Here is a 25,046-nt window from a genome sequence, read left to right as displayed (position 1 = left end):
CACTGACAATTACACTATTATGGGAAGATAGAAATAAAAAGCCAAAATATTTAAGAAATGAAATTTGAGATATTTTAGATAATCTTCAGAACTCCCAGGTGATTTCCGTCCAGGTCTAACTATGTCTCTTCCATCATAGCTATACATCATTACTGTGCATTTTCCCTGCGCTCTCATGGGTTTTCTACCGTGCTAATTGAAGTCATAAATAGACCAGTCTGGCACATCTTTGGCTGAATGGTGGCCTCATAAACTGGCCCATGGGACCTGAGAAGGACTATCACTTTATCAAAATCTGGCTACTTTTACATGACAGGAATAGAGACAACCGCCTGTGGCCTGGCTATGGCTATGTTCCAGGAAACTTGAAATTTGCCCAGTTAGGATGAGCCCTCCTGGACAGAGTACTGTCCACAGCCATTCCACTCTCTCACCTGGATCCGCTGGAGAGCGATAGAGGCATCCTGGATGCTATGAGGGGAGTCAAAGCATTTGGCAGTAGAGATGTTGGCATTGACCATCCACTGCCGGAAGTCATGCAGAGAAGAACGGAAGCGTTGTTCCAGCAGCTTCTCCTTATTCTGACATTCCCGGGAGGCTCGTAGGCTTAGGCTAGGGAGGAAGATGCACAGAGCGGTATTTGAAAAGGAAAGGGTGAAAAGGGGGGATGGGGGTTAAAATGGGTGAGTGTAGGGGGGCTGATAGCGCAAGGTAAGCAGACATCTGTTTCAATGACAGGCTCTCTCAGAGGGAGAGTTTGGGTATCAGAAAGTGAAAACGCAGCAGAACCTGCACACACAAAAATACAGTAGCATGTCTGCACACAGATACACACTCACATACACAAATTCGGATGAGGTTGAAGTGGGCAGTGGAGGGAAGATAAGCATGTTTTTTGCTGCTATACCTGAAAAGCATGTTAACGAGGCAAAGCCTGCTGTCATGACAGGTGCTCTCAGCTGAAACACTCACTTTAGATACAGCGCTATGAGGTGCAATATATCACAACCTTTCATTCACCTCAGTGCACTAAATTTATACTGTATGTGTAAATATATTCCGTTAATTAAATACAGCATGTGTATTTAACATACAAAACAAACAAAGAAATATGAATGAATAAATACATAGAAAAAACATTTTTACATTTTCAAAACAAACAACAATATTTTTGTATTAATTTATTCCTTTTTTATTAATTTCTCTATTATCTTATAATACTATTTTTGCATTTATTTTCAATTATATAGTTTTATACATTATTTTTGCTTTATTATTAATATTATTATTTTAAATGTACTTTTGTCTGGTAAACACATTGTTTTTACAAAATCTTTAAGGTCAATAAACCCTGCAAATAAAACTGTTGAATAAATGTCTTTAGTACATTTATCAAATTTAGGCCTCAGTTTATTTATTTTTAATTACTTTATTATATGCATTAATCGCTGTATATATAATCTATAATACATCAAATATTTTTTTTTTTACATTTCATAGTTTATTTTCAAAACTAAAAATAACTCTATATTATTTTTTATAAATTATTAAATTAAATACATATAAAATAATATCAGTTATTAGATATTAGAATAAATAAATAGTATTTCACATTTTTTTATTTGAATACATTTTTTTTTTAGCTTTACATTATTATAAATTATTTGCTTTTTATATTTTATATGTTCCCTGCTCATCAACATACAGTCTTTACAATATCCAAAATCTTTAAGGTCGATAAACCTTATAACAATTAAACCAGCCACATGCCATAAGCAGTGGAGACATTTATGGGAAGCTCTGTAAGAACCATCCATCTTCGACTTGTCTACAAAGGCTAAACAAACTTTCAAGGAATGGACAGCTAAACAAAACCAGATGGTGACCATTTGACTTCAAAAACCTTCAACCTCATGCATATGCGTTCATGTCAGCGGCACACTCACCTGTTGTGTAGCTTGATGAGAGCGCTGACTCTGTCCGACTGCGGACCCAGATCACTGGAAAACCCACACAGCTCATTGAGCTGCGCCTTCAGCTTCTCCTCCATAACTTCAGCTGTCTGAAGCCTCTCCAGAACACCCTGACGAACACACACAAACACACAAAGCAGGGGTGAGTGTCAATGCACAGGCCACACTTGACACTTAAAATCTCATTTATCGTCTTGATGCTTCTTCATGCACAGTTGTGCACACACACACACATTTGAGCATTAACACACAGCTCTATTCAAGCCCAAGACAGGGCTTCTTACAAAAGCATTTCTGTTCTTCAACGAGTCCAGGAAGCCTTCCCACTTCTCGGAACATGCCTGAGATTATACAGAGCCAAAGTGGTGCCTCTCTCTCTCTCTCTCTCTCTGTGCTTCCACCCTCCCCCTGACCCTCTCTTTAAAAACAAGAGGGAAATGCTTCCCTGACTTCCCCCTATAGAACACTTCCTCCCTCAATCTCTCTCCTCCTCTTCCTTCTCTCACTCCTCCCTGTCTTCCACTTCGCACGCCGTGGTTCTCCCTCTCTTTCACACTCTTTGGCGGCTCTCATTCACTCTTCCTCGCCTTTGACATGTTCTCTCGTTTGCGTTCCCACTCTTTCTCTCTCCCTCCCTTTCACATTCTCCCCTCCTTCCTCCCCGCCTCCTCTCCTCTTCTCTCTCCCGGTGGGAGTCAGCTGTCAGATGTTGAGGAGCTTGATCCGCACAAACGAGCATGTAACACAAACAAGTCCGGACACCGGAAACACGGGATGAGAGAAAGTACAAAAAAAGAAGGAAACATTGAGGGACTTGAGGAAAAACAGAAGAAAAGAAGGAGGAAAAATCTGCAATCCTTTTTCAATTATCTGAGCAGCAAGATGCAGATGGAAGTATAAACAACCCCAGCAGCAGGAAAACATATTAGGACCCACTGTAGTTTATGAGAAAGAGCCAGACATAACGAAAACAGACAAACAAGAGAGGAAAGGGAGAAAAGAGATGCTCTGTACTATATAGGCTAAATATTAGCCTATTTTTTGCCTATAACCTTGTAAATGAGTGTGTGTTGTTACAAAATGATCAAATTCTTCACCAAACTGTGTGACTTTCCAAACAGTACGTGTGAGAGCTTACATAATATACACTGTAATTAAATAGCATTTACCTTATACACTCCCCCTTCCCTCTTCATCTCTCCCAATTACCTTGGCGATCGTCCATCCCTCCACCGCCGCAGCTCCGCTATTCCTCCGCTCGGCACTGCTCAGTCCCTCGCTCCACTCCTTCAGCTGGCCCTCCAGCTTCTCCATTTCTCCCTCCAACAGCGCTGTCAGCCGTGTCTGCTCCCGCTCGGCCCCTGTCGCCGCGGCCACGGCGGTCTCGAGAGCGTCGCGAGCACGTAGCGAAGCTCCCTCCCACTGGTGCAGCGCTCGCGCCAGCGCCGCCACTTCTCCATCCATCAGCTCGCAGCCCGCCGCCGCCGTGTGCCTTCCGGCTCTCTCCGCGCTCAGCCGCACGCGCCGCAGCCGCTCGCGCCCCTCGCACGCGCCGCGCTCCAGCAGCTCCTGGAGGAGGGAGGGAGAGAGGGAGGGTAAAGTTGCTACGGAAACTGCGGCATCGGTGGCTGCTTGTTATCCAAGTACTGCCGCCGCGTGAGACTGACTGACTGTTCAAGCGCTAAAACCTCTCTCATCGGATCTGTTCCTCACGCTTCAGAGGATAAACTCTCCTTTCTGCCACCTCCCTCTTTTTTTATTCATCTCAATTACCATCATTTTCTACATGAATATCTACTTGTTTACTTAGACTAAGCAATTAGAATTTCATTCATTCATTCAGCAATGAGTAAGTATTATCCAATGTAAAATTAATTTTTTAATAAAAAAAAAAATAATTAGCAATTAAATGTTTTCTTCATAAATAGCTATTAATAAATTAAATTAAATGTTAGTCAAATTAAATAAACGAAATTAAAATGAAACACAACAGCAACGCAGAGTAAGAAAGCTGCAGTTTCAAAAAACAAAACAAAAATGAATAAAAGTGTAATATTAATTAAACAAGTCATTAAAAAAAGATCAAGATGATTAAAGTGTAAAATAATCATTTAAACGTTCAATAGGAAAACAAAATATACGTGACCCTGGACCACAAAACCATAAGGGTAATTTTTTATTTTTTTAATTGAGTACATCATCTGAAATTTTGTTAAGATAGGACAATATAATATAATATATATAAAAAAATCTAAATATTGAGAAAATCACCTTTAAAGTTGTCCAAATGAAGTTCTTAGCCATGTATATTACTAATCAAAAATTATGTTTTGATATATTTACGGTAGCAAATTTACAAAATATCTTCATGGAACACGGTCTTTACTTAATATCCTAATGATTTTTGGCATAAAAGAAAAATCGATAAATTTGACCCATATCTATTGCTACAAATATACCTGTGCTACTTATGACTGGTTTTGTGGTCCAGCATCTCATATGCATTTTTATTTATTTTAGTCATCAACCATACAAAAATATTATGAAAGATTATAAAAAATTAGAAAGCAAAGATAACAAATTTATTTCAGGCATAACAGCTTATGCTTGTTCTAAAAAACCTTTATGTTCATTGTTCAGTGATAAACAGGCATTTTAAGGTGATGATCCCTAAAAAATAAACCACAGCTTTAAAGGTAAAGAGATGGAAGCACTGATTTGAATATCATTTATTTAAAGTGCTGCTGTGTAGTCTTATTATCCTTTATCGCATCTACCACTCTCTCATTCTTCCTGACTGGCATTGATTATCCAGGGAGAAACGTGCAAAGAGCATAGAAATTTCCCACCAATTTCCCCCCTTCTCCCCCTTTCTTAACGCCTCTTATTGCTCTCTCAGTGCCTCTGGTACTTTTCTCTCATTTTCTTTCTCATCAAACACACACCCTGTGTTATGGAGATTTTATTTCTCATCAAACACGCACACAAAGTGTTATGGAGATAAGCAGACGGTATAATGAGCTAATCAGCACAGAAATATTGCAGATCCATAACAATAGTCAAATCTAAGCATCTGCATTCATTGATTTGTAGTCCTGTGAGAGCATGTAGTACAGAAACTCTGACCTTGGAATGAAGCACACAGTTCTTTTGCCCTACTCACATAAATGTGCAAACATTCGACCACACACATACACTCACAGTTTAACAAACAAATGCTCCATTTCAATCTTTTAATACACACAGTTATGTGCGTTATGTGCATTGCTTTTTTGTAGATTCATTTAACATTCTGTATTTCTTTGTAAACTGTACAGTACTTTTCACTAATTTCACTATTTCGGGGAATTTGGTATTGCAGCACTTCTTGTTGCATTCCTGTTCATCTGAATATCATTTTACATAAAAGTTTCTGCTAACTGGGTCATTTAAACTGTATATAGTGTATGTGCATAAAGCTGTTGTATGCTGACTGGCAGCTGTTGCAGTACAATTTCACTCATGGGGTTAATAAAAACTGATATCTCTCTATCTATTTATGCACTCACACTAACATAATCATATGTGCAGATGAAATGCAATTATGCATTCATATCATCAGTGTCTCACATAATTTGACGTGCAGTCTCACACCATCTCATCTGCTTCAAAGAATGTATTTGTTCTTTTCATTTCACACCATTCACAGTGAAAGATGATGTTTGTAAATGAGTAAAAGAACTATTTGCAGGTTCTTTCTATCATTTTCCACAGAGGTTGTTGAAAAACCCTTAGAGAGAAAACAAGCTTGTTCACAAAAAAGTAAAAGCTTTGCGGAATTATGAAAATGGAAAGAAATGTATTTAAATTGCATGTTTATTTTATACAGATGTGGACTTCATTAAACATAATGCAAATGAGAGTCTGACACAAAATAACATGTTCAGTGATATGACATGCTATACTACATTTTTCAGTTTTAAAGATAAAGATAAAAAGATTTAGGATAAAACTGACCAATTTTTTAAAAAAATCTTTAATTTAATTATCTTACCCGAACTTCAGTCAACTTCCGACTTAATGTTGGAGAGTCACCGGATGGTTCAGAGCATTGCTGAAGCTCTTCCCCTACCACCATCAACCAATCAGTGAGCTCCCTGATTGTTTCCATGTACGTCTTATGTTCGAGAACAACGTCCTCTGACAACCTGACTCTCTCCTAAATAAGATAAAATATTAATTAACTCATTTAAATTTTAATATAAACACTCTAGATCAGTGGTTCCCAACCACGTTCCTGGAGGACCCCCAACACTGCATATTTTGTATCTCTCCTTTGTCTGACACACCCATTTCAGGTCTTGGAGTCTCTACTAATGAGCTGATGATCTGAATCAGGTGTGTTTGATTAAGGAGACATGGAAAACATGCAGTGTTTGGGGGCCTCCAGGAATGTGGTTGGGAACCACTGCTCTAGATAACTATTACACTACAACTATCCTCTAAACATAAAGAATACATCACCTCTGCTGCAGCTTTGACATCCTCAAACTGTGCCCTGAGGAGAAGCATTTCTTCCTCCTTAAAGACGGGGTCACCGGTGCGTTTGTAAAGTTCAGCCGCACTCTCCTCCAGATAGCACAGAGCTCCCTGGTGGTCCTCCACATCTGATGACAGCAAGCGCAGTCTCTCCAACTGCTTTCGTTTCTCCCTGAGTCCAAGCTGGGGCTCAAGAGGACCTTTAACCTCCAGCCCTACTCCCTCCAGCCATCTCTGCAGCTGTGCACGAGACTCCACGAACAAATCCCACTGATTAACGGTCCATTCCAATCGACTAAAACACAAAGGACAGATAAGAGGAAGTGAGATATGTGACCTTTTAAAAATATTTTTAGATTTTTTATTCTTACAATCTTTACAGTATATATTATTCAGTATATTTAGCAAGATAGATAGATAGATAGATAGATAGATAGATAGACAGACAGACACTTTTCCAATTCTGCAGCATGAACCCCATTATCAAACCATGACTGAATTATTTAGCAGATAATTAGAAAAAACAGCTCCATCATTACACCCTTGGTGTAAATTGAAACTGATAGAGCCAGATAACAACTTGGTTACCATAGTGAAGTTTCTGCTAACTGGGTCATTTAAACTGTATATAGTGTATGTGCATAAAGCTGTTGTATGCTGACTGGCAGCTGTTGCAGTACAATTTCACTCATGGGGTTAATAAAAACTGATATCTCTCTATCTATTTATGCACTCACACTAACATAATCATATGTGCAGATGAAATGCAATTATGCATTCATATCATCAGTGTCTCACATAATTTGACGTGCAGTCTCACACCATCTCATCTGCTTCAAAGAATGTATTTGTTCTTTTCATTTCACACCATTCACAGTGAAAGATGATGTTTGTAAATGAGTAAAAGAACTATTTGCAGGTTCTTTCTATCATTTTCCACAGAGGTTGTTGAAAAACCCTTAGAGAGAAAACAAGCTTGTTCACAAAAAAGTAAAAGCTTTGCGGAATTATGAAAATGGAAAGAAATGTATTTAAATTGCATGTTTATTTTATACAGATGTGGACTTCATTAAACATAATGCAAATGAGAGTCTGACACAAAATAACATGTTCAGTGATATGACATGCTATACTACATTTTTCAGTTTTAAAGATAAAGATAAAAAGATTTAGGATAAAACTGACCAATTTTTTAAAAAAATCTTTAATTTAATTATCTTACCCGAACTTCAGTCAACTTCCGACTTAATGTTGGAGAGTCACCGGATGGTTCAGAGCATTGCTGAAGCTCTTCCCCTACCACCATCAACCAATCAGTGAGCTCCCTGATTGTTTCCATGTACGTCTTATGTTCGAGAACAACGTCCTCTGACAACCTGACTCTCTCCTAAATAAGATAAAATATTAATTAACTCATTTAAATTTTAATATAAACACTCTAGATCAGTGGTTCCCAACCACGTTCCTGGAGGACCCCCAACACTGCATATTTTGTATCTCTCCTTTGTCTGACACACCCATTTCAGGTCTTGGAGTCTCTACTAATGAGCTGATGATCTGAATCAGGTGTGTTTGATTAAGGAGACATGGAAAACATGCAGTGTTTGGGGGCCTCCAGGAATGTGGTTGGGAACCACTGCTCTAGATAACTATTACACTACAACTATCCTCTAAACATAAAGAATACATCACCTCTGCTGCAGCTTTGACATCCTCAAACTGTGCCCTGAGGAGAAGCATTTCTTCCTCCTTAAAGACGGGGTCACCGGTGCGTTTGTAAAGTTCAGCCGCACTCTCCTCCAGATAGCACAGAGCTCCCTGGTGGTCCTCCACATCTGATGACAGCAAGCGCAGTCTCTCCAACTGCTTTCGTTTCTCCCGGAGTCCAAGCTGGGGCTCAAGAGGACCTTTAACCTCCAGCCCTACTCCCTCCAGCCATCTCTGCAGCTGTGCACGAGACTCCACGAACAAATCCCACTGATTAACGGTCCATTCCAATCGACTAAAACACAAAGGACAGATAAGAGGAAGTGAGATATGTGACCTTTTAAAAAATATTTTTAGATTTTTTATTCTTACAATCTTTACAGTATATATTATTCAGTATATTTAGCAAGATAGATAGATATATAGAGATAGATAGATAGATAGATAGATAGATAGATAGACAGACAGACACTTTTCCAATTCTGCAGCATGAACCCCATTATCAAACCATGACTGAATTATTTAGCAGATAATTAGAAAAAACAGCTCCATCATTACACCCTTGGTGTAAATTGAAACTGATAGAGCCAGATAACAACTTGGTTACCATAGTGATGATGAGTTTAATTGAATAAAAGCCAAGCACACTTACCAATTTAAAAACAGACCACTATGCTCCCACTCTTATCACTCTTGACCAAAAATACCTTAATGGTCCTGGTAATTATATTACTATTGATGTTTCCATTATATTCATTTAAATGCAACTATCAATTGACCTAAACTTCTGCAATGATGGTCATTTAACAAGTTACCAACAGGTTACCTGTGGCAGCTCATAGCCCTCAAAAGCAGTGCCGCCCATGCGTCTTCAACTTCCTGAAGCTTAGAGCAAATCACTCCTCGTTCCACTTCTCCACTGCTCTTGATGACCAGCTCTGACTTCCCAGCCGCCATGTTGAGCTTTACCTCGCCCTCTCCCTTCATAAGCAGGATATCCTGGATGAGTGGAAATAAACACAAGTTACAGCTACTGTACAGATACAGACCAGCCATTCTAAAAATAGTACTTCCCCTTAAACAGTATTTGGGAAATGTCAGTTGAGTGTTACATGTAAACTATATTTCATGGGTGACAGGACAAAAATGGCCAAAAACATATAGGATAAGGAGTGGTATAAAAATACAGTTTATTTTACTTTAAAAAATAACAATAAAATGCTAATTATATTTTCATGACCTTATACAAAAATGATGTCTTTTCTTAAAAAAACCCTGTTCCTAGATCACAAAATGTCTGGATTTTTCAGGTTGTTGTTTCCTACAATTTTTCTGCATGTACCTGTGCTCGCTCAAGTTTCTCTTCCACCTCCTTTTTATTCCCCTCCGTGTTCTCCAGTTTCTCTAACTTCCTCTCAACATCCTTCAGCCAGGTTTCCAGCGCCTTTAGTGCTTCCTCAAATGCCTGGTACTCCTGCAGGCTGCGGAGTCGACTCCTGGCCTCCTGCAGCAAAACCTCGTGGTTTGAGAGCAACCCTGCTGCCACACCATTCTCTGATCTAGATCCTCTCTCTGTTATGGTGAGAGAGGACTGACACAGATGCTCAAGAGATGCCCTGTGAAATAAAAGATAAAGGCAGCTCAGATTTATTCGTGATGGATACACAAGCATATGAACATACACGTGCACACAAAAATAATCACTTATGTCTGGAACATTCTCCTCACACATATGCAAACAGACTGTCCATATGTACCTCCTCATCAGCAGCTCTCTGTGGATTTCCTCCACTCTTCTCAGCTCTTCTGAGCAGTCTGGGGCTGCAGACTGACTCTCACCCCACAGAGGAGCGTCTGTCTTCAGCCTCACCTCCAGCTGTTGCAGCCAGTCGCTCAGCTCCACCACACGCGTTTCATACCTTAATAAGAACAAGTACACTTGATTTACTTTAAAATACTATGGAATCTGATTTAATTTCCATTCACAGTATAGTACATGGATGGTTAAATAGGTCATTGTCACATTGTACCACATTATAGGCTTTGATATTGTGAAAGGGGTAACGCGATTGTAAACTGTAAATATCATGATGTTATGTAATAGGATCATTCCTACTATGTATTACATTTTCAAGTCCCCATCATGTCTTAACATATTGTCTAAAATAGTGGTTCTCAACAAGGGGGGCCTAATAAGTCAGGGGATAAGGAGTGGTACAAAAATATGGCTTGTAATTTTATATTAAAAAACATTTAAAAATACAAATTTGTTATGACCATATACAAAAGCAGCACATCAATCTTTTTTTTTAAATTAAAATGCTGAAAAACCCCCCACTAAATATAAAGATGTAATTAAACTGACATCATATTTTGAGTTTATTTATTTTGATCGCAACAGAAGTACCAGAGGTACAGTACATATAAGTTTAGATAGTAGAGCCTTTCATTATTGTCTTGGACAAAGTGGGGGCCTTGAAGTTAAAAAGAACCACTGGTCTAAAATATATTTAAAAGATGCAAATCATTATAAGTTCTTTGTCACAATCTCATAATTAGGTGAACATGGGGGAATTTTAAATTATTTCACTATTTTGACTTGAGCAGATGTTACAATTTCATGCCATTTGCACAGGTGGTATACACCCCAACTTCAAAAACTGATTATTTATTAATAAATACTGCAGGTGTTTCTTCTTTTCAATTTGTTTAATCTAACTTAAATTTTAACAGAACATTTTTGTCTTGGGTATATTTTTTTATAATATATTTATTGTTTTATAATATATATATATATATATAAATATATCACCTCAATCACACTTTATATCCTGTTTCCTTTTGTAATACACTTTAAATAACAAAAGCCAGGTCCTAAATTACATCAGCATCCAGGAAGTTACATCACTTAGGGAAAACAGCAAAGAATAGCAAATAATTTGATGAATTCTGTGGTTTGTCTCACTCAGAAAACATTCCACCCTGATTGATTTAATTACAGAAAACTGAAAACACTTCAAATTATGAATTTGATAAGCAATTCCTAACTTTAGCTCTCAAGATGCAGTCACATTTACTGCTTCTGTGTGAAATACAGGAATAATGATGACAAAATATACATAAAAAAATACACCCCGAATAACTGCCTTCCAAACAAGTAATTTTATTATATTGAAGTGTAATGTTATATAAAACTGGCAAACACAAAACTACTACAAAACAAGGATTTTGTATTTTTTGCACTATTGCCAAGTTACAAATCTCCACCCACACAGAGGACACAGACAAAACAAGAGGTTTGCTATTGGCCATAGCAGCAAAATTTTGTGTCAAGGTTCAGCAAACTTGAATCTGACATAAAATTTGCATAGGGAAACTACACATCCTTTAGTGTGACAATTCCTACAGAAATCCCTGTAAAATTCTGCTAAATTTCACTGATCAACGGTAAATGTGGCCACATTTTTACTGTCCATACGCTTAGGCTCCACCCTGTTGGGTATGCTGTTAATTGTCTTGAGTAAATAATCAAGATATAATGAATATGTCTGAGCTTAGATCGTAGGCTCAGAGAGCACAGCTTACCCATTTAATAGGTTGGCACTTTCTTCCAGGGCCCGTATGCGCTGTTGGCATTCCATATTAAATGAATCCAAGGCATATTGACAAGAGTCCAGTTGCTCCTGTATGCTTCCAGTGCCACATTTGCTGAGGTGCAAGAGGAGTCTCTCTCCATCCTCACAAACACGGGCCAAGCGCTCCTCACCTTCCATGACTTCCTCTACTGCAGTCTAAAAATGAGGGGGATAAATGAATCCTATTACATGAGGGACAGGATGAACCATTGTTATTAATAATGTTAAATGGCTCCTAATCCCAAATTTCAAATCCGGAATAATCCCCTATTAGTTGGAGGTCTGAAATCATTGTTTAACTACTGATTGGTAGTTGCCTTATTGCTACACTCTGGTGCAATGTTTTATTACATGGCTGAGTCATTTGCTGTATGACGCTACCTTGAGCTTTTGTTGCTTGGCTGCAACAGCATCTCCTGTTTGCTCAAAGCAGTCCTCAATTCCAGCCCTCAACTCAGACAGCCAACATTGAAAAGCATGTGCTTTCTCTAGCAGAAGGAAAGACAGAAAGAGAATGACAGTTCATAAGAAGAAGTATATGTGAGCTGTTGCTGCATGTGGACAGATGGACTGTGTAGGTGTGTATGGATGGAACAGCTCTCTGTTGTCTTAGTAACCAGCCTCAACCAATTCCACAGGGGAATGTCAGTCTTAATGTCAGTGGGAGAGGCAGCATCTGAGGCACAGGTGTGTGGCAGTCATGTTTTTAGGAAGTGCTGTGCCGTATCATTTCAATCAAACATAAATAAATAAAATATCTATTATAAACTATTCATGAGTCATTTTAATAGTAAGTGCCTTTAAAATCCCATATATAGTCTTATAACTGACAAGTACACTATTGTTCAAAAAAATTTGGGGTCAGTATTTTCTTTTTATAAATTAACTTTTTTTTCAGCAAAGACACACTAAATTGATCAGAAGTGACAGTAAATACTGTAAATATTGTTCTTTTGAATTTTCAATTCATCAAAGAATACTAGGGGAAAATGGTTCACAAAAATAGGTGTATTTGTTGAGCACCAAATTAGCATATTAGAATGATTTCTGAAGGATCGTGTTACACTGAAGACTGGAGTAAATAAAATTCAGCATTGGCATTACAGGAATACTGTAAATTACATTTTAAAATACATTAAAATACAAAATAGTTGTTTTAAATTGCAATTATATTCCATAATATTGCACATATATTACTGTTTATAATATACAATACTGTTTTATTGTATTTTAATCAAATATATGCATCCTGGGTGAGTATTAGACACATCTTCCAAAAACATTTAAAAAAAATCAAACCTCGGTAGTGTACACTTTATCATTTAATTACTATTACATATTTTACTATTGGTCACACTTTATTTTAAGGTACAATTCTCACCATTAACAAACCATTAACTATGACTTTTGCTTCAATAAACTCCTAATTTGCTGCTTATTAATAGTTAGTAAATTAATTGTTAAGTTTAGGTTTTGGGTATGATAAAGGATGTAGCATTTGGTCATGCAGAATATGTGCTTTATAAGCACTAATAAACAGCCAATATGTTAATAATAGGCATGCTAATAAGCAAATGAGAATTGGTCCCTATACTAAAGTGTTACCTTACTATTCATTCATTTAATATTATTCACTGTTACACTCACCATTGAAGCGCTGCAGAAGAGCATCCTGAAGAGACCCCAAGATCTGGCTGCGGCGTTGTGTCACTTCCTCATTCCTCTTGACCAGGTGGGAGACAGCGTCACCCAACAGGGTCAGGTGCTGAGTTGGATACGTTCTACACAGTGCTCTGAGAGACTCACTTGCTACATCCAGACTCACCTCTAACTGCTTCTGTGACCTCTCAACCTCCTAACAGAACAGGGAGAAAAAGAAAGGATGCATCATTTTTAATTGAATGTTACATGGTAATAAAGAGCCTTGAAGACACCCACTTGTAATTAACTGGTGGGCTGGATAATACAAGTCAAATATTATGATGAAATTCCCAATGATTTGTGTATACCAGTCTAGCTTAGCCTACTGTATTTAAATAAAATTCAGCCAATTCACTAACCTTGATCTTAACAAAATTCTCTGTGTCAGAGGATGATGAAAACTCTGATAGCGAGTCCTCTGAGGTCTTCAGCTGCTCTGAAATCTGGGAAATTAGGTCTTGAAGCTGCTGCCTCTGGGAGTTGAAGTCTTTATACATGCCTTTGGTCTGTTCATACACCTCTGCAGCATGGGAAATCTGCTTCCTCAGATCTGCAGCCATCACCTCAAAAAAGCAAGAACACGTGCTAGGTTTACCAGTGGCCATGAAATGCAGTGCTTTTAATCTCTTTACATTCTAGATGATGAAACAGCACGTGTCACAACAAATGTCACAACCACTGCTGATGATTACCTGCAGTTCAGTGTGTACATGCTGGGTTTTCATCAGTTCCTGTAGCTGTGTTATCTTTGCCTGCAAGGTCTTCAGTTCATCTTCCTTATTATCTAACTCCAGCTGTACAAACACAGAAATCCTGGGTCTTATTTTAACATGTTTTGGCATTTTGTCATGTTATGTTAAATTTGTATTGGCTAAATAGATCTCACCTTGAACTCAGAGAGGTGTTCTTCCATGTCATGAGCAGAGAGAAGACTGGCAGCTCCCTCACTGAGCTCACTGACAGAGATGGCACTCCAACACTCAATGTCATTGGCCATTTTATTAATGTCATTCCACAGCCCAAGAGAGCGAGTGTAAAGACTGATGTCTGCATCCATCCTCTCAGAGATCTGCACAATAACGAACCATAAGTGTATCATATACATAATATGGTGTAAATAATAAGAAGAACACAGTTGTAAGAGTAGACACACTCATTTCACCAGCCGAATAAGGGATGCATACTTCTACTGTACATCACCATCCAAGCGACATATGTATAGAATTGTCTTTGTACTTAGTGTACCAACTACTGTATCTATGTTTGTAGATTTAAGTGCTTTCTTTTTCTTTATTTCCATTAATACCACCCTTTTATCTGAACTGTTATGTTTTTTGTTTATTTGTTTTTTGTATCATGTTTTTGACTAAGTTTGTACATTTCAGTGCTTCAAATCTCTTTCTCTCTCTTTCTTTCTTTTCATCAATACTTTAATTTTATCTGAATTTTTTTTTTTGTATCATAAAAACAATACATAAATGATCAAGAATAAAGGATGCATTGATACTGCTATTCTGGCCAGTATCAAAAAGACAATATCTGTATGACAACCAATACATTGTCAATATCATGTACATCTTTATTTCTTAACAATATCGAAATTAAGCAAAAACAAAACTGATAGAAAATAATAATACATAATGATTTTAACTAGCTTCCATATCACATTGAGTGCCTATTCTCAATGTTCTCATTAACTTGTTACACAGTCATTTGCAGGAGCAATCATTCTTAATGACCAATTCAAGTTTTCAAATGAGCATATTTACATGTTTGACGACAGGAAATTATTTGATACATCCCTGCCTCAAGTTATTTCATAAAGTGATGGGGACTAAACCAAGCATGTCTAATGAAAGACATTTAATGCACTCACATCCAGCCACTGATCAACAATGGCATCTATCTCCGTTGTGACATTTTCCCTCTGAACGCTTTCCTCTGGAATCTTCTTCAATACGCCGGTCAGGTGTTTGCCTGAACCAATGAGCTTATTCAGGTCCTCCTTAGTGGCCGCCAACTCTGGCCTCACCGCTTCCAGCTGAGTAAACAGAGATAACCTTATTACCTGTGTGCTTGTTATCATAATCTAAATCTGTTGTTTAATAGGTGGCACACACTGAGGCACTAACCCGAGACAGAGCTCTGCGGATATCCTCTGGGTTGTGTGGGTCCAAGTGGGCCACTGTGATGGCATGAGCTCTCTCTACGACCGAGCTGATTCTGGTTCTCAGGGTCTGATATTCCCTACAGAGCTCCAGCAGGTTTGCACAAAGGTCATGGCTGTACGGGCACAAACACAAGCAGCCGAGTCTCAGATTTTAGGCACGAAGTGAGGGAAACATCAATAGAGCTTTGCAAACACGCACTGCAGTCTTGGCAATAGCTCAAAACACTCTCCCCTTTCTTCAGTTTCTTTAATCCAAAGGATAATCTATTTAGAGATTCACCCACATATCCATCAAACAACACGCACACAATAAACCACATTTAAATCACATTTAAACATGGCAACAGTCGCAACCTGTCAAAACACCCATCCATCAATGCACTGGCCCAATCCAGCCTCTCCCTCCCATAAGTCATCCATATCAAGTTCAATTTAACAAACCATTCATCTATTCAAACATAGTAAGTTTCAATGAGAACTTGGTGTATAAGGCTTGGATAGTAAAATACTCACTCCTCCACAATAATTGCCCTAATCCTCTCCCAGGTGGACTGAACCAAGGCTACGTCCCGCTGGGCTTCCCCTGCCAGCTCAGAGTCTCTGTGGGCCAGTTGTTCTCCTCTTTCTCCCAACCACAGCTGACTGTGCTGCAGGGCTTGGAGCTCCTCTTCCAACTGCTTTAGCAACCACAACCTGAAAAAAAACAAAGAAAATCATTAAAACAGCATAGCACAAATTTTGCCATTGTTACAGTAAAATTACAAAACTCAAATTACATTTGCTCACAGTAAACAACTAAATGGCTCAATATGAAGTCCACACTTTATATTGTATATGAATGCTTTTAAATATACATATTATTTTAAAACATATAAATTAATTAGGAAATTACTATAACTAAATATATATATATATATATATATATATATATACATACACACACACACACACACACACACACCAGAGTTATTATAGGTGTTTTTTTTTCATTACTAGAAATAAAATAACTCTCATTTTCAGTCTCATTTTAATTTAGTTTTACTTTATGTATTAAAATTACTAAAACTGAAAAATTAACTAAACTTATATAGATATAAGAATATAAGGGGGAAAACATGAAAAAACTACTAAAAATGACACACAACAAAATTAATAAAATGAAATTTTATTTTATATATTTATATTACACTTTAAAAAAACACATAAAACGCCAGAGTTCAAATTTAATATATAGAAATTATATTAAATATATATTATACATTTTATAAAACTGACATTTTAAGTGTTTATTTTAGTCGAGGTCTTTTGCTGTTGTTTTGACAAATTTGTCTGGCAAATGCGATGTGGACATGATGCACCGTTCATTATCTCTGAAACATTTTGAACCCTGTTTACACCTCTATTTCTGTACAGTAGCGCTGTCCAATTGTAATCATACTCAAAATTGATTTCAATACCAGATACGAAATACCAGCCACATCAGAGCTGGTGTGAAAAGGCCCTAAAGACAGTAATGGCAGAGAAAACACATAAGTGCCTGTACCTCTGTTGAAAGGCATGCGTGCTGGCTTCTGTAGGCCATGGTATATTGGCTCTGTCCTCCAGCTTTGCCAGACTCCCAAGCAGCAGTTCCTTCCGTCCCCTAAAGGAACTCCACATGGTTGCTAGTGCCTCTGCCTCACTCTGCTTTGTCCCAATGCTTCTCTGAAGCACCTGCACGCTCAACGCAACATCATCCACCAGCCCTCTGCAGGATGTTCTTTCCTCCTCTGCCCCCTGTAAATGAAAATGTGCTTTGTTCAGGATGATATCCAGACTAATGGCCTGCACCTCCAGACAAGCTAACTCCTTGGCGAGATCCCCAAGTTCCTGATTTATGTTCCTGACTTTGGACTCATCCCAGCTCCCTCTTGCGTCAACAGCATCTTGGAATGTCTGTAGAGAGATTCTGGCTTTACTGTAGGTCTCACAGAAGTCTTTTAGTTTGAGTAGAGCTTCATCCCGATGCTCTACTAAATTCTGAGCTTCACTGAAGAGTTGAAGGCAGTCTTCCTTCCTGGTCTGGAGATGCTGCAGGTCTTTTGCGGCTAAAGATGGGCTGAGGGCATCTAGATGTGGCTGTAAGGCCTCCAGTGACCTTCCCTGGGTCTGAAGGGACACCTTGTCCTCCTTTTAACCGTTGGAGAAAACAGATACTTATATATTTTTCAATTTAGACGAAAGGATGATGATTGGATGATATACTATAAAGACATAATATACCTTGGTTTTGGAATCAGCAGACTGTAGATCAGTGATGCTGACTTTGCAAGTGCTTTGGATGTGCCTGAGGAAGTTCTCACTCCACTGAGTCAGAGCAAGCGAGATCTGACTGAACTGCTCCAACTTAGAAAGATGGGACTGAAGTTCTTGAATCCTGAAAATACAAAATTAAAGGTCAGCTCCCACCCATCCATAATAAAGGAATATGCGAATGAAACCATGTAGAACATGCAGTGAGAAACATACTGCATTTTACAAAGAATTTTTGATTTTTTTTTTTGTAATTTTAAATTTTTAAACCTTAATTTACTACACGCTAATGCTAATGTGATGCAGGTCCTAATGTGAAACATCCTCATTATAGACAGATTTTGCATATGCCCCATGAATATTTTATGAGAACACCAGCAAACAGGACTAAAAAGCCCAAAAATGATGGTGTTAGTACCTGAGTGGTATACTGGTACTGAGAGAACACCACCTCTCCTCCAGGTTACAGTGAAGATCTCTAAGCTCTGAGGTCCTTTCCTCTGAGGTCAAAGAGTACAGAGACTCTGCACGGGTCTCCAAACTTTCCAACAAAGCCTCCTGAGAGGGAACTTCTGACTGCATGTCCTGGTACATCATACGGGAAAAAAATTATGGGTTATTTGCCATTAAAGACACGGAGTCCCACATTTTCACACAACAGGATTTTAAAAAAGGAACCAAGAGTGTTAAAAAAATCTCTAAAATGCCCTCTGACTTCACCTGCAGCATCTGAAGCTGGCTGTGTAGCTTCACATTGTCTGTGGTCAGGTACGGAGAATCTGAACTGCATAGAGATTCGCACCTGTTCAACCAGGACTGCAAAAGTGAGAGATCTCTCTCATATCTAAAAACCAAAGAGTCAAAACGTTGCGTTTTACATTACAGTTTTAATTTGTGTAAGAAAGATCTCTATCAACACACACTTTGTAACAAATACATTCAAACACATGCCTTTGCCACAGAGTCAACAGGTTTTCCAGTTTGGATTGTTTTTCAGTGGCTTGCTGGGTATGTAATTTGTGAGCTTGCTGAAGGTCAGCTACAGCTTTCTCCAGCCGTCCGCCATCAGACAGCCTCCTCCAGCCCAGACTCAGAGACATCAGCCTGGGCCCCAGCTGCTGTAGATGCTGCACTACATCCTGAGAATGAAAGAAATGCAGTTTGTGTCACAAAAATGTTACTCAAGCAGATTCAGGGGCCTTTAAATAAACATATTTTTAAAAACAACAGTTAAGAGAAACCTAACTGTATATGGTCTTGAATAGGGGTCTAATACTTACGGCCAACAGGCCAAATTTTGAGATTATTACATACAGCCTTTCAAGTGTTAATAGTTTATCCTTTAAGCCAGTCTGCAAATTGATTTTAACTTTCTGCATTTTGGTTTAGTCTTATATAGTCTCTTAAGGATTATTAAACAGCAGTCAATATATTTTTCCACATGGCTTATTATAAAACACAAAGATGAACTGAAGCTTTCTTAGGAGACGACAACAAACAGACACTTCGCAGCTAATCCTTAATTTTACTTATCTGACTGAAATAAAATGTAATATCCACAAATAGCATACTGTACATGTGTACTGATTGGTATATATTTTAGTCTTTTTCCATTTAAAGAATTTTTGACTAATACATCAAAATTAGATTGTGATGATTGTATAAATAATGGTATTTGTTGAAGCTCTTGGCCAGTGGCCCCAGATTTGAGTTTGACACCCCTGGTCAATATACTACTGCAGGGGTGGCGAACGTCGGTCCTGGCGAGCCGCAGCCCTGCAGAGTTTTGCTTCAACCCTAATCAAACACACCTGAACAAGCTAATCAAGGTCTGAACGGTTATTAGGAAGCTACAGGCAGGTGAGTTTTAATTAGGGTTAGAGCTGAACTCTGCAGGGCTGCGGCTCTCCAGGACCGGAGTTCGCCACCGCTGTACTACTGTATATATGGTATGGAGATTGTTTTATTTAGGTCTTTAAGTCATCTGTTCCCAAACACATGTAATACTAACCATATGTTCATGGAGAGTTTTATATGTCATTGATGCTGATGTACATGAGGTAACTGGTACGTTCAGTTTTTCCTGTAGGCCAGTCAGGAAACCTTCCACCTAAGGTGCGTGAAAACATTGAGTAATACACACCTAGGATGGCTTAAATAATATATCAATTCAGAGGAGTAGATAAAGCCATGTACTGTATGTAGCGTCACCTCATTGAGATCTTGGATAAAATGTTTTGTATTTTTCAAGCTAGAGTGAAGCTCTGCTTCCCTTTGCTCCACACTGTTCTTAAACTCCTCCCGGTATCTTCCAATCTGCATCAGACGTGCTTTAATTCGCCCTGCCTCATTCGGCGTGACGAAATGAATTAAGGTATGAAACTCTGCCTCCAATCGGCTAAAGAAGTCCATCTTCTCCTCTAAGCCCTCCTTCAGCATCTAAGAATGAGCGAAAACAACGAGGATACATCATTCACTGAGCGCTAAATGAAACCTATCATGTTGTCTGGTTAATTTGGTTATGTTTATTAAGTTACAGTCTTCTGATCCAGGTTTACAACATCCATTTTCTCTGTTTACCTCCACAGTGTGTATCTGCTCATCCAGGTTGGCAGAGGTTCTGCTGAAAGCATCAAGCTCCTTCTTACTATCACAGACCCAAGAGAAGAAAGCCTCAGACTCACGGCTGAAACCTTGCCACCATCTGTGCATCATCTCCAGATCTGACAAGCTATTGGAACAGAGACAAACAGGAAAGAAATATCACTTATGAAAAAGAAGTACACTTCAGCATACATTTAAAAAGATAACCAAGTGCAGAAATAATATACTTTAGAAGAATTTAATTAAGAGCAAACTGAATGTAATGTTTTCAGACACTTAATTACATGTTATTTACAATTAAATTAACATTTATTATATTTTAAATATATATTAAATGCAATTAGTTGACTTAAGAGTGTTTTTTGACATACTTAAACAGATCTTTATTTTTTTAAATAGACATTAAATTTTTAAATACAGTTTTATGTGTCATTTCATAATTACTCCTATTGTACAGAGTTAAAGTGGACTGCCAAATGTACTAACAAACATACCATAAATGGCAATATGAAATATACTTTAATGCAATTTCTACTAAAAACTATGTTATGTCATGGAATGTAATTAAATATATTAAAATATATTACACATTTGTAATAAAGCTGCAATGTAGTACTAAAATATAAAAATAAAAAAATTATCTAAAAAAAATGCAAATTAACTTATATATTTAAATAGTGTACATGTGCTTTAATATGTTTAGTAACATAATGATGGTACATTTAAAGGGGTGGTTCATTGCGATTTCACTTTTTTAATGTTAGTTAGTGTGTAATGTTGCTGTAACATAAGCAGTAGCATTTACAAATAACAGTGTATCTAAAAGTATGAGACAACAACAAACAAAAAACATAGGCATACCATTAAAAGCCGTGCTTGCACAAATTCTGCACGATCCTGTTCAATAATATCCTCTGCTTCTCAATCGGGCTCAAACTGATAAGTGATATTAACGACACCGTTGTTTACAATACAACATGCCGCTGAGGTGAGGGACGGGATGGTTAGATGCGCGCTAGAGGCGGTTTAGCCAATCACAACACACTGGGCTAGCTAACCAATCAAAGCCCATCGCCTATTTCTGAGGGAGGGGCTTCATAAAAGAAGGAAATTATCAGCCCGTTTCTCAGAGAAGGGACAGAGAGGTGTGGAATAAAGGTAAATTATGTGAAAAATAATGTGTTTTTTTAAAAAAACGAAGCATTAACACATGTTAGACTGCACCCCATAAACACAATCAAGCCTAGAAAAAACCCAGTGAACCACCCCTTTAAGTAATACTTTTAATTTGACATTGATACAACGTGCACTTATTAAAAGTGTACTTAAGTTAGTTATTATACATAGTCATGAAAGTGTTTTGCACACAGCGTTTGATAGCATTTGTACACTTTGTCTGCATTATTTAGCAGCCAATTCACTAGAGGATTTGATCAGAATGAGATAACATTGCAAATATGCCCCAAAACATAACAATTCTGAGTGAGGTTGTTGAAAATGCAGCAGACAAACACAATCTGACATAATTGAAAATGAAATATTCTTGAACTGTACAGTACATGTATATACAGTAGACACAGACATTTTGACTTAATTCTGTCTTACATTTTCCTGAAGCTGGCCTGTATCTCCTGCAGCCTCTCTTTTGTGGACTGGGCCTGATCCTGTAGTAAAGACTGATTCTGAGAACCAAGTTTAATATCTGCTGCCTTCTTCACCAGGGACTCAGCTCTTACACCAAACATGTTACCCTGCTCATGAAGCTCCTAAACAAACACACAGATAAGAGTATTATTCTCAGCCCAAAGTTCATTAAACAAACTTCTATATGTTCTGTCTGTGCTCTCACTTTAACATTTTTCATTTCAATCTTGAGGTTGTCCAGGCTGCTGAAGATGAGCTCCCTCTGCAGGACAGGACTGACAAGACACACAAACTGCCAGATGGCCTCTCTCTCCAGGTCAAACTCCTGCCATGCACTCACAGTGACCTAATGACCAATGAGAATCACACATTACTGTACCATTTCACGTCTAATTGTTGTAGAGGTGAAACCAACTGAAAGTAATCAGAGTGATTACATTTCTTGCAGGTTTTTTTTTGTTGCATTACAGGCTTACACTTTATGCATAAACAGTAAATATGTACTCGAATGGTAGCCAAACAGTAATGACTCTCTGCTGGAAACAAGCTCGGATAATTTTTAAGGTCTTTTTTGATTGCAAGGACCCCCCATTGTCCACAACAACATTCAAAGTTCCCATGACTTTTCCAGATGTTTGTGATTTACTGGATAAGGATTAAGTATAAAGATTATTATTTATTTATTTATTCATTCATTCATTACAATTTCTACCTTAAAAATTGTTTAGAGCTTGGCATAACTAGAAAAAATAAAATGAGAACTACCATTAGCCATTAGTTAAGATTCTAATAGTTTAGTTTAGAATATTTTATACAATACATAAAGTACACAGAAGTATCAACAGAAATAAATTATCTTATCAATCATAATTAAATAATTAAATTGATATACAAATATACATAAAATATATGTAACAGTTAGGATCCTGCCTATGTGGCTAAAATGCTATGAGCTAAAATATGGAAATCTTTCTGAAGAGTTTTTACAGACACTTCCATGGGATTAAAACAAATTATAATATGGCCTATGTGTAAATATCATTGTTTGATTGAAAGCGTTACCTGCAGGTGTTTCTCCTGAGCTGCCCAGTCTTCTTTACAGAAATTACCTCGAGAACGGAGATCTGGCTCTTTTTTTTGCTGGGTTTTCATATTTTGCTATGTACACACCATGAAAGGGTGAGACAGGCAAGAGCGAGAAAGGAAAATGGAAGGGGAAGACAAAAATTAAATAAATGATTCTGAGATTTTCCCCCTTGGAATATCATGCATGACAAAGAGTCACTTATTCACAGCTATCAGATTAGCAAATAAAATCGAAGAGCAGATTCATCATGTCTATTGCATTATGCGTGTCAACAAAATGAATTCTACCTGGTGAATGAGGAGCAGCTGTTTGGCCTCTGTTACATTCTCTGCGTTCAGTATTCTTCTGTGTTCCTGTGTCTGGATCACCTCCTCATCATTTACCTCCTCCTTCACCTCCTCTCCAGCCTTTATGGTCCCTTCATTGGCCACTGCAACAGGAACATCCTGAGAAAACAGTAAAAGAGCTTAACCATGCAAAATGTCATGAACAGTAATGCCACAGATATCTGTACAACACAAAGTTCCTGTAGATGATGTGCAAAAATGGAAAATTATATTCCAATAACCATATATTAACATTTGCACAACATTTCCTTTCCAAAGTGAACATGGCATTTATGGCCAATGAGCAAAAATGAAGACATGAAAACCACCCTCACCTCAGACAGAGACAGTAGCAGTGCAGAAAACTGTTGTGAGAGTTTATCAAGAGCAGCTCTCTGAGTGTGAACCTCACTCTCAGGACTTATGTCCTCCAGGACAGCGAGACGAGCTTTGAGCCAGTCCAGAGTCTCGTCCTGAGCCTTTACCGCCCAACGCTGCATCTGCAGAGGGAGGAAGAGAGAGGTCAGCTGAAGTCACACAGCAGACAGTGGTCTGCATTCACATATACAGTATGTAGATTTGGGGTGAGCTTACCTGGACAGAGGAGATTTCAGCATCACTCTGAGACGTCTGCTGGGAAATAAGCCATCCAGATAGCTCACTGAACCTGGAGCACAGCACAAAAAAAAAAAATCCTGAAAATTTCAAACAGCCTGATCACCAGCATATGTTGTCCCTTTTAATAAAAAGTACTTGCAGAAGAAATAAAAGGCTACTTAAGCTTAATTAAAGAAAGTATACTTTAATGACTGCTTCTTAACACACTTAAGTACACTTATAAAAAAGTGCATTTTATAATAATGTCAAATGAATAATTTTACTTTAAAGTACATTTTACATACTTATGTTTTAATAATATTTTGTCATACATATTTGTTATTGACACACTTTTGTCAATAACATACGTATGTATACTAAATAGTATAGTATACTAAAGCACAATTAAAGTACTTGATTATAATTTTAAATATAGTGTGTTATTTTATGTTATTATATTCGAAGTTAAAATATTTGATAGAAGTATATTATATAAATACTAAATTGCAAGTTCATCATTATAAATGTGTAATTAAAAATAAAAATTTAAATACATTGCATACAACATTCAATAGAAATTACATTAAATAATTTTTTTTTAATAATAAATGCTATATTCAGCAGTATGCTTTAATATAATTAATTATAATTGCATGAGAAATTACAGATACAAATGTTAAAAAAGAGCTTTGCTTAAGTAGGTCAAAAATCACTCTAAAGTTCAGCTCTAAAGTGCATTTAATAAAATGTTACATTTAATTGCAATTAACAAGCAATATGGACAGAATTCCA

At 37.6% G+C, this 25,046-nt stretch overlaps 1 protein-coding gene across 1 annotated transcript in view; it reads right to left on the bottom strand.

Annotated features, from left to right (window-relative positions):
* Nucleotides 1–25,046, bottom strand: part of LOC107555741 (nesprin-1-like) — a 122,538-nt gene that overhangs the window by 72,887 nt on the left and 24,605 nt on the right. Inside the window, exons 26-59 of the mRNA XM_016238619.1 lie at nucleotides 24,252–24,324; nucleotides 23,993–24,157; nucleotides 23,619–23,777; nucleotides 23,307–23,402; nucleotides 22,450–22,590; nucleotides 22,206–22,366; nucleotides 20,577–20,727; nucleotides 20,208–20,435; nucleotides 20,008–20,106; nucleotides 18,948–19,135; nucleotides 18,717–18,840; nucleotides 18,415–18,581; nucleotides 17,967–18,120; nucleotides 17,248–17,873; nucleotides 16,218–16,397; nucleotides 15,667–15,817; nucleotides 15,411–15,575; nucleotides 14,421–14,603; nucleotides 14,227–14,328; nucleotides 13,894–14,097; nucleotides 13,481–13,688; nucleotides 12,215–12,321; nucleotides 11,784–11,989; nucleotides 9,956–10,117; nucleotides 9,541–9,814; nucleotides 9,025–9,197; nucleotides 8,184–8,493; nucleotides 7,714–7,878; nucleotides 7,314–7,324; nucleotides 6,477–6,786; nucleotides 6,007–6,171; nucleotides 3,183–3,542; nucleotides 1,947–2,083; nucleotides 435–612 (exon numbers count right to left, since the gene is read on the bottom strand). Coding sequence (XP_016094105.1) covers nucleotides 435–612; nucleotides 1,947–2,083; nucleotides 3,183–3,542; nucleotides 6,007–6,171; nucleotides 6,477–6,786; nucleotides 7,314–7,324; nucleotides 7,714–7,878; nucleotides 8,184–8,493; nucleotides 9,025–9,197; nucleotides 9,541–9,814; nucleotides 9,956–10,117; nucleotides 11,784–11,989; nucleotides 12,215–12,321; nucleotides 13,481–13,688; nucleotides 13,894–14,097; nucleotides 14,227–14,328; nucleotides 14,421–14,603; nucleotides 15,411–15,575; nucleotides 15,667–15,817; nucleotides 16,218–16,397; nucleotides 17,248–17,873; nucleotides 17,967–18,120; nucleotides 18,415–18,581; nucleotides 18,717–18,840; nucleotides 18,948–19,135; nucleotides 20,008–20,106; nucleotides 20,208–20,435; nucleotides 20,577–20,727; nucleotides 22,206–22,366; nucleotides 22,450–22,590; nucleotides 23,307–23,402; nucleotides 23,619–23,777; nucleotides 23,993–24,157; nucleotides 24,252–24,324 — 6,283 coding nt within the window. The remainder of the gene's footprint in view (nucleotides 1–434; nucleotides 613–1,946; nucleotides 2,084–3,182; nucleotides 3,543–6,006; nucleotides 6,172–6,476; nucleotides 6,787–7,313; nucleotides 7,325–7,713; nucleotides 7,879–8,183; nucleotides 8,494–9,024; nucleotides 9,198–9,540; nucleotides 9,815–9,955; nucleotides 10,118–11,783; nucleotides 11,990–12,214; nucleotides 12,322–13,480; nucleotides 13,689–13,893; nucleotides 14,098–14,226; nucleotides 14,329–14,420; nucleotides 14,604–15,410; nucleotides 15,576–15,666; nucleotides 15,818–16,217; nucleotides 16,398–17,247; nucleotides 17,874–17,966; nucleotides 18,121–18,414; nucleotides 18,582–18,716; nucleotides 18,841–18,947; nucleotides 19,136–20,007; nucleotides 20,107–20,207; nucleotides 20,436–20,576; nucleotides 20,728–22,205; nucleotides 22,367–22,449; nucleotides 22,591–23,306; nucleotides 23,403–23,618; nucleotides 23,778–23,992; nucleotides 24,158–24,251; nucleotides 24,325–25,046) is intronic.

The sequence above is a fragment of the Sinocyclocheilus grahami genome, unplaced genomic scaffold (assembly GCF_001515645.1).
Source record: "Sinocyclocheilus grahami isolate Dianchi unplaced genomic scaffold, SAMN03320097.WGS_v1.1 scaffold544.1, whole genome shotgun sequence".
Taxonomy (NCBI): domain Eukaryota; kingdom Metazoa; phylum Chordata; class Actinopteri; order Cypriniformes; family Cyprinidae; genus Sinocyclocheilus; species Sinocyclocheilus grahami.
The sequence above is the reverse complement of the archived record's forward strand: the minus strand, read 5'-3'. Positions and strand labels throughout refer to the sequence as shown.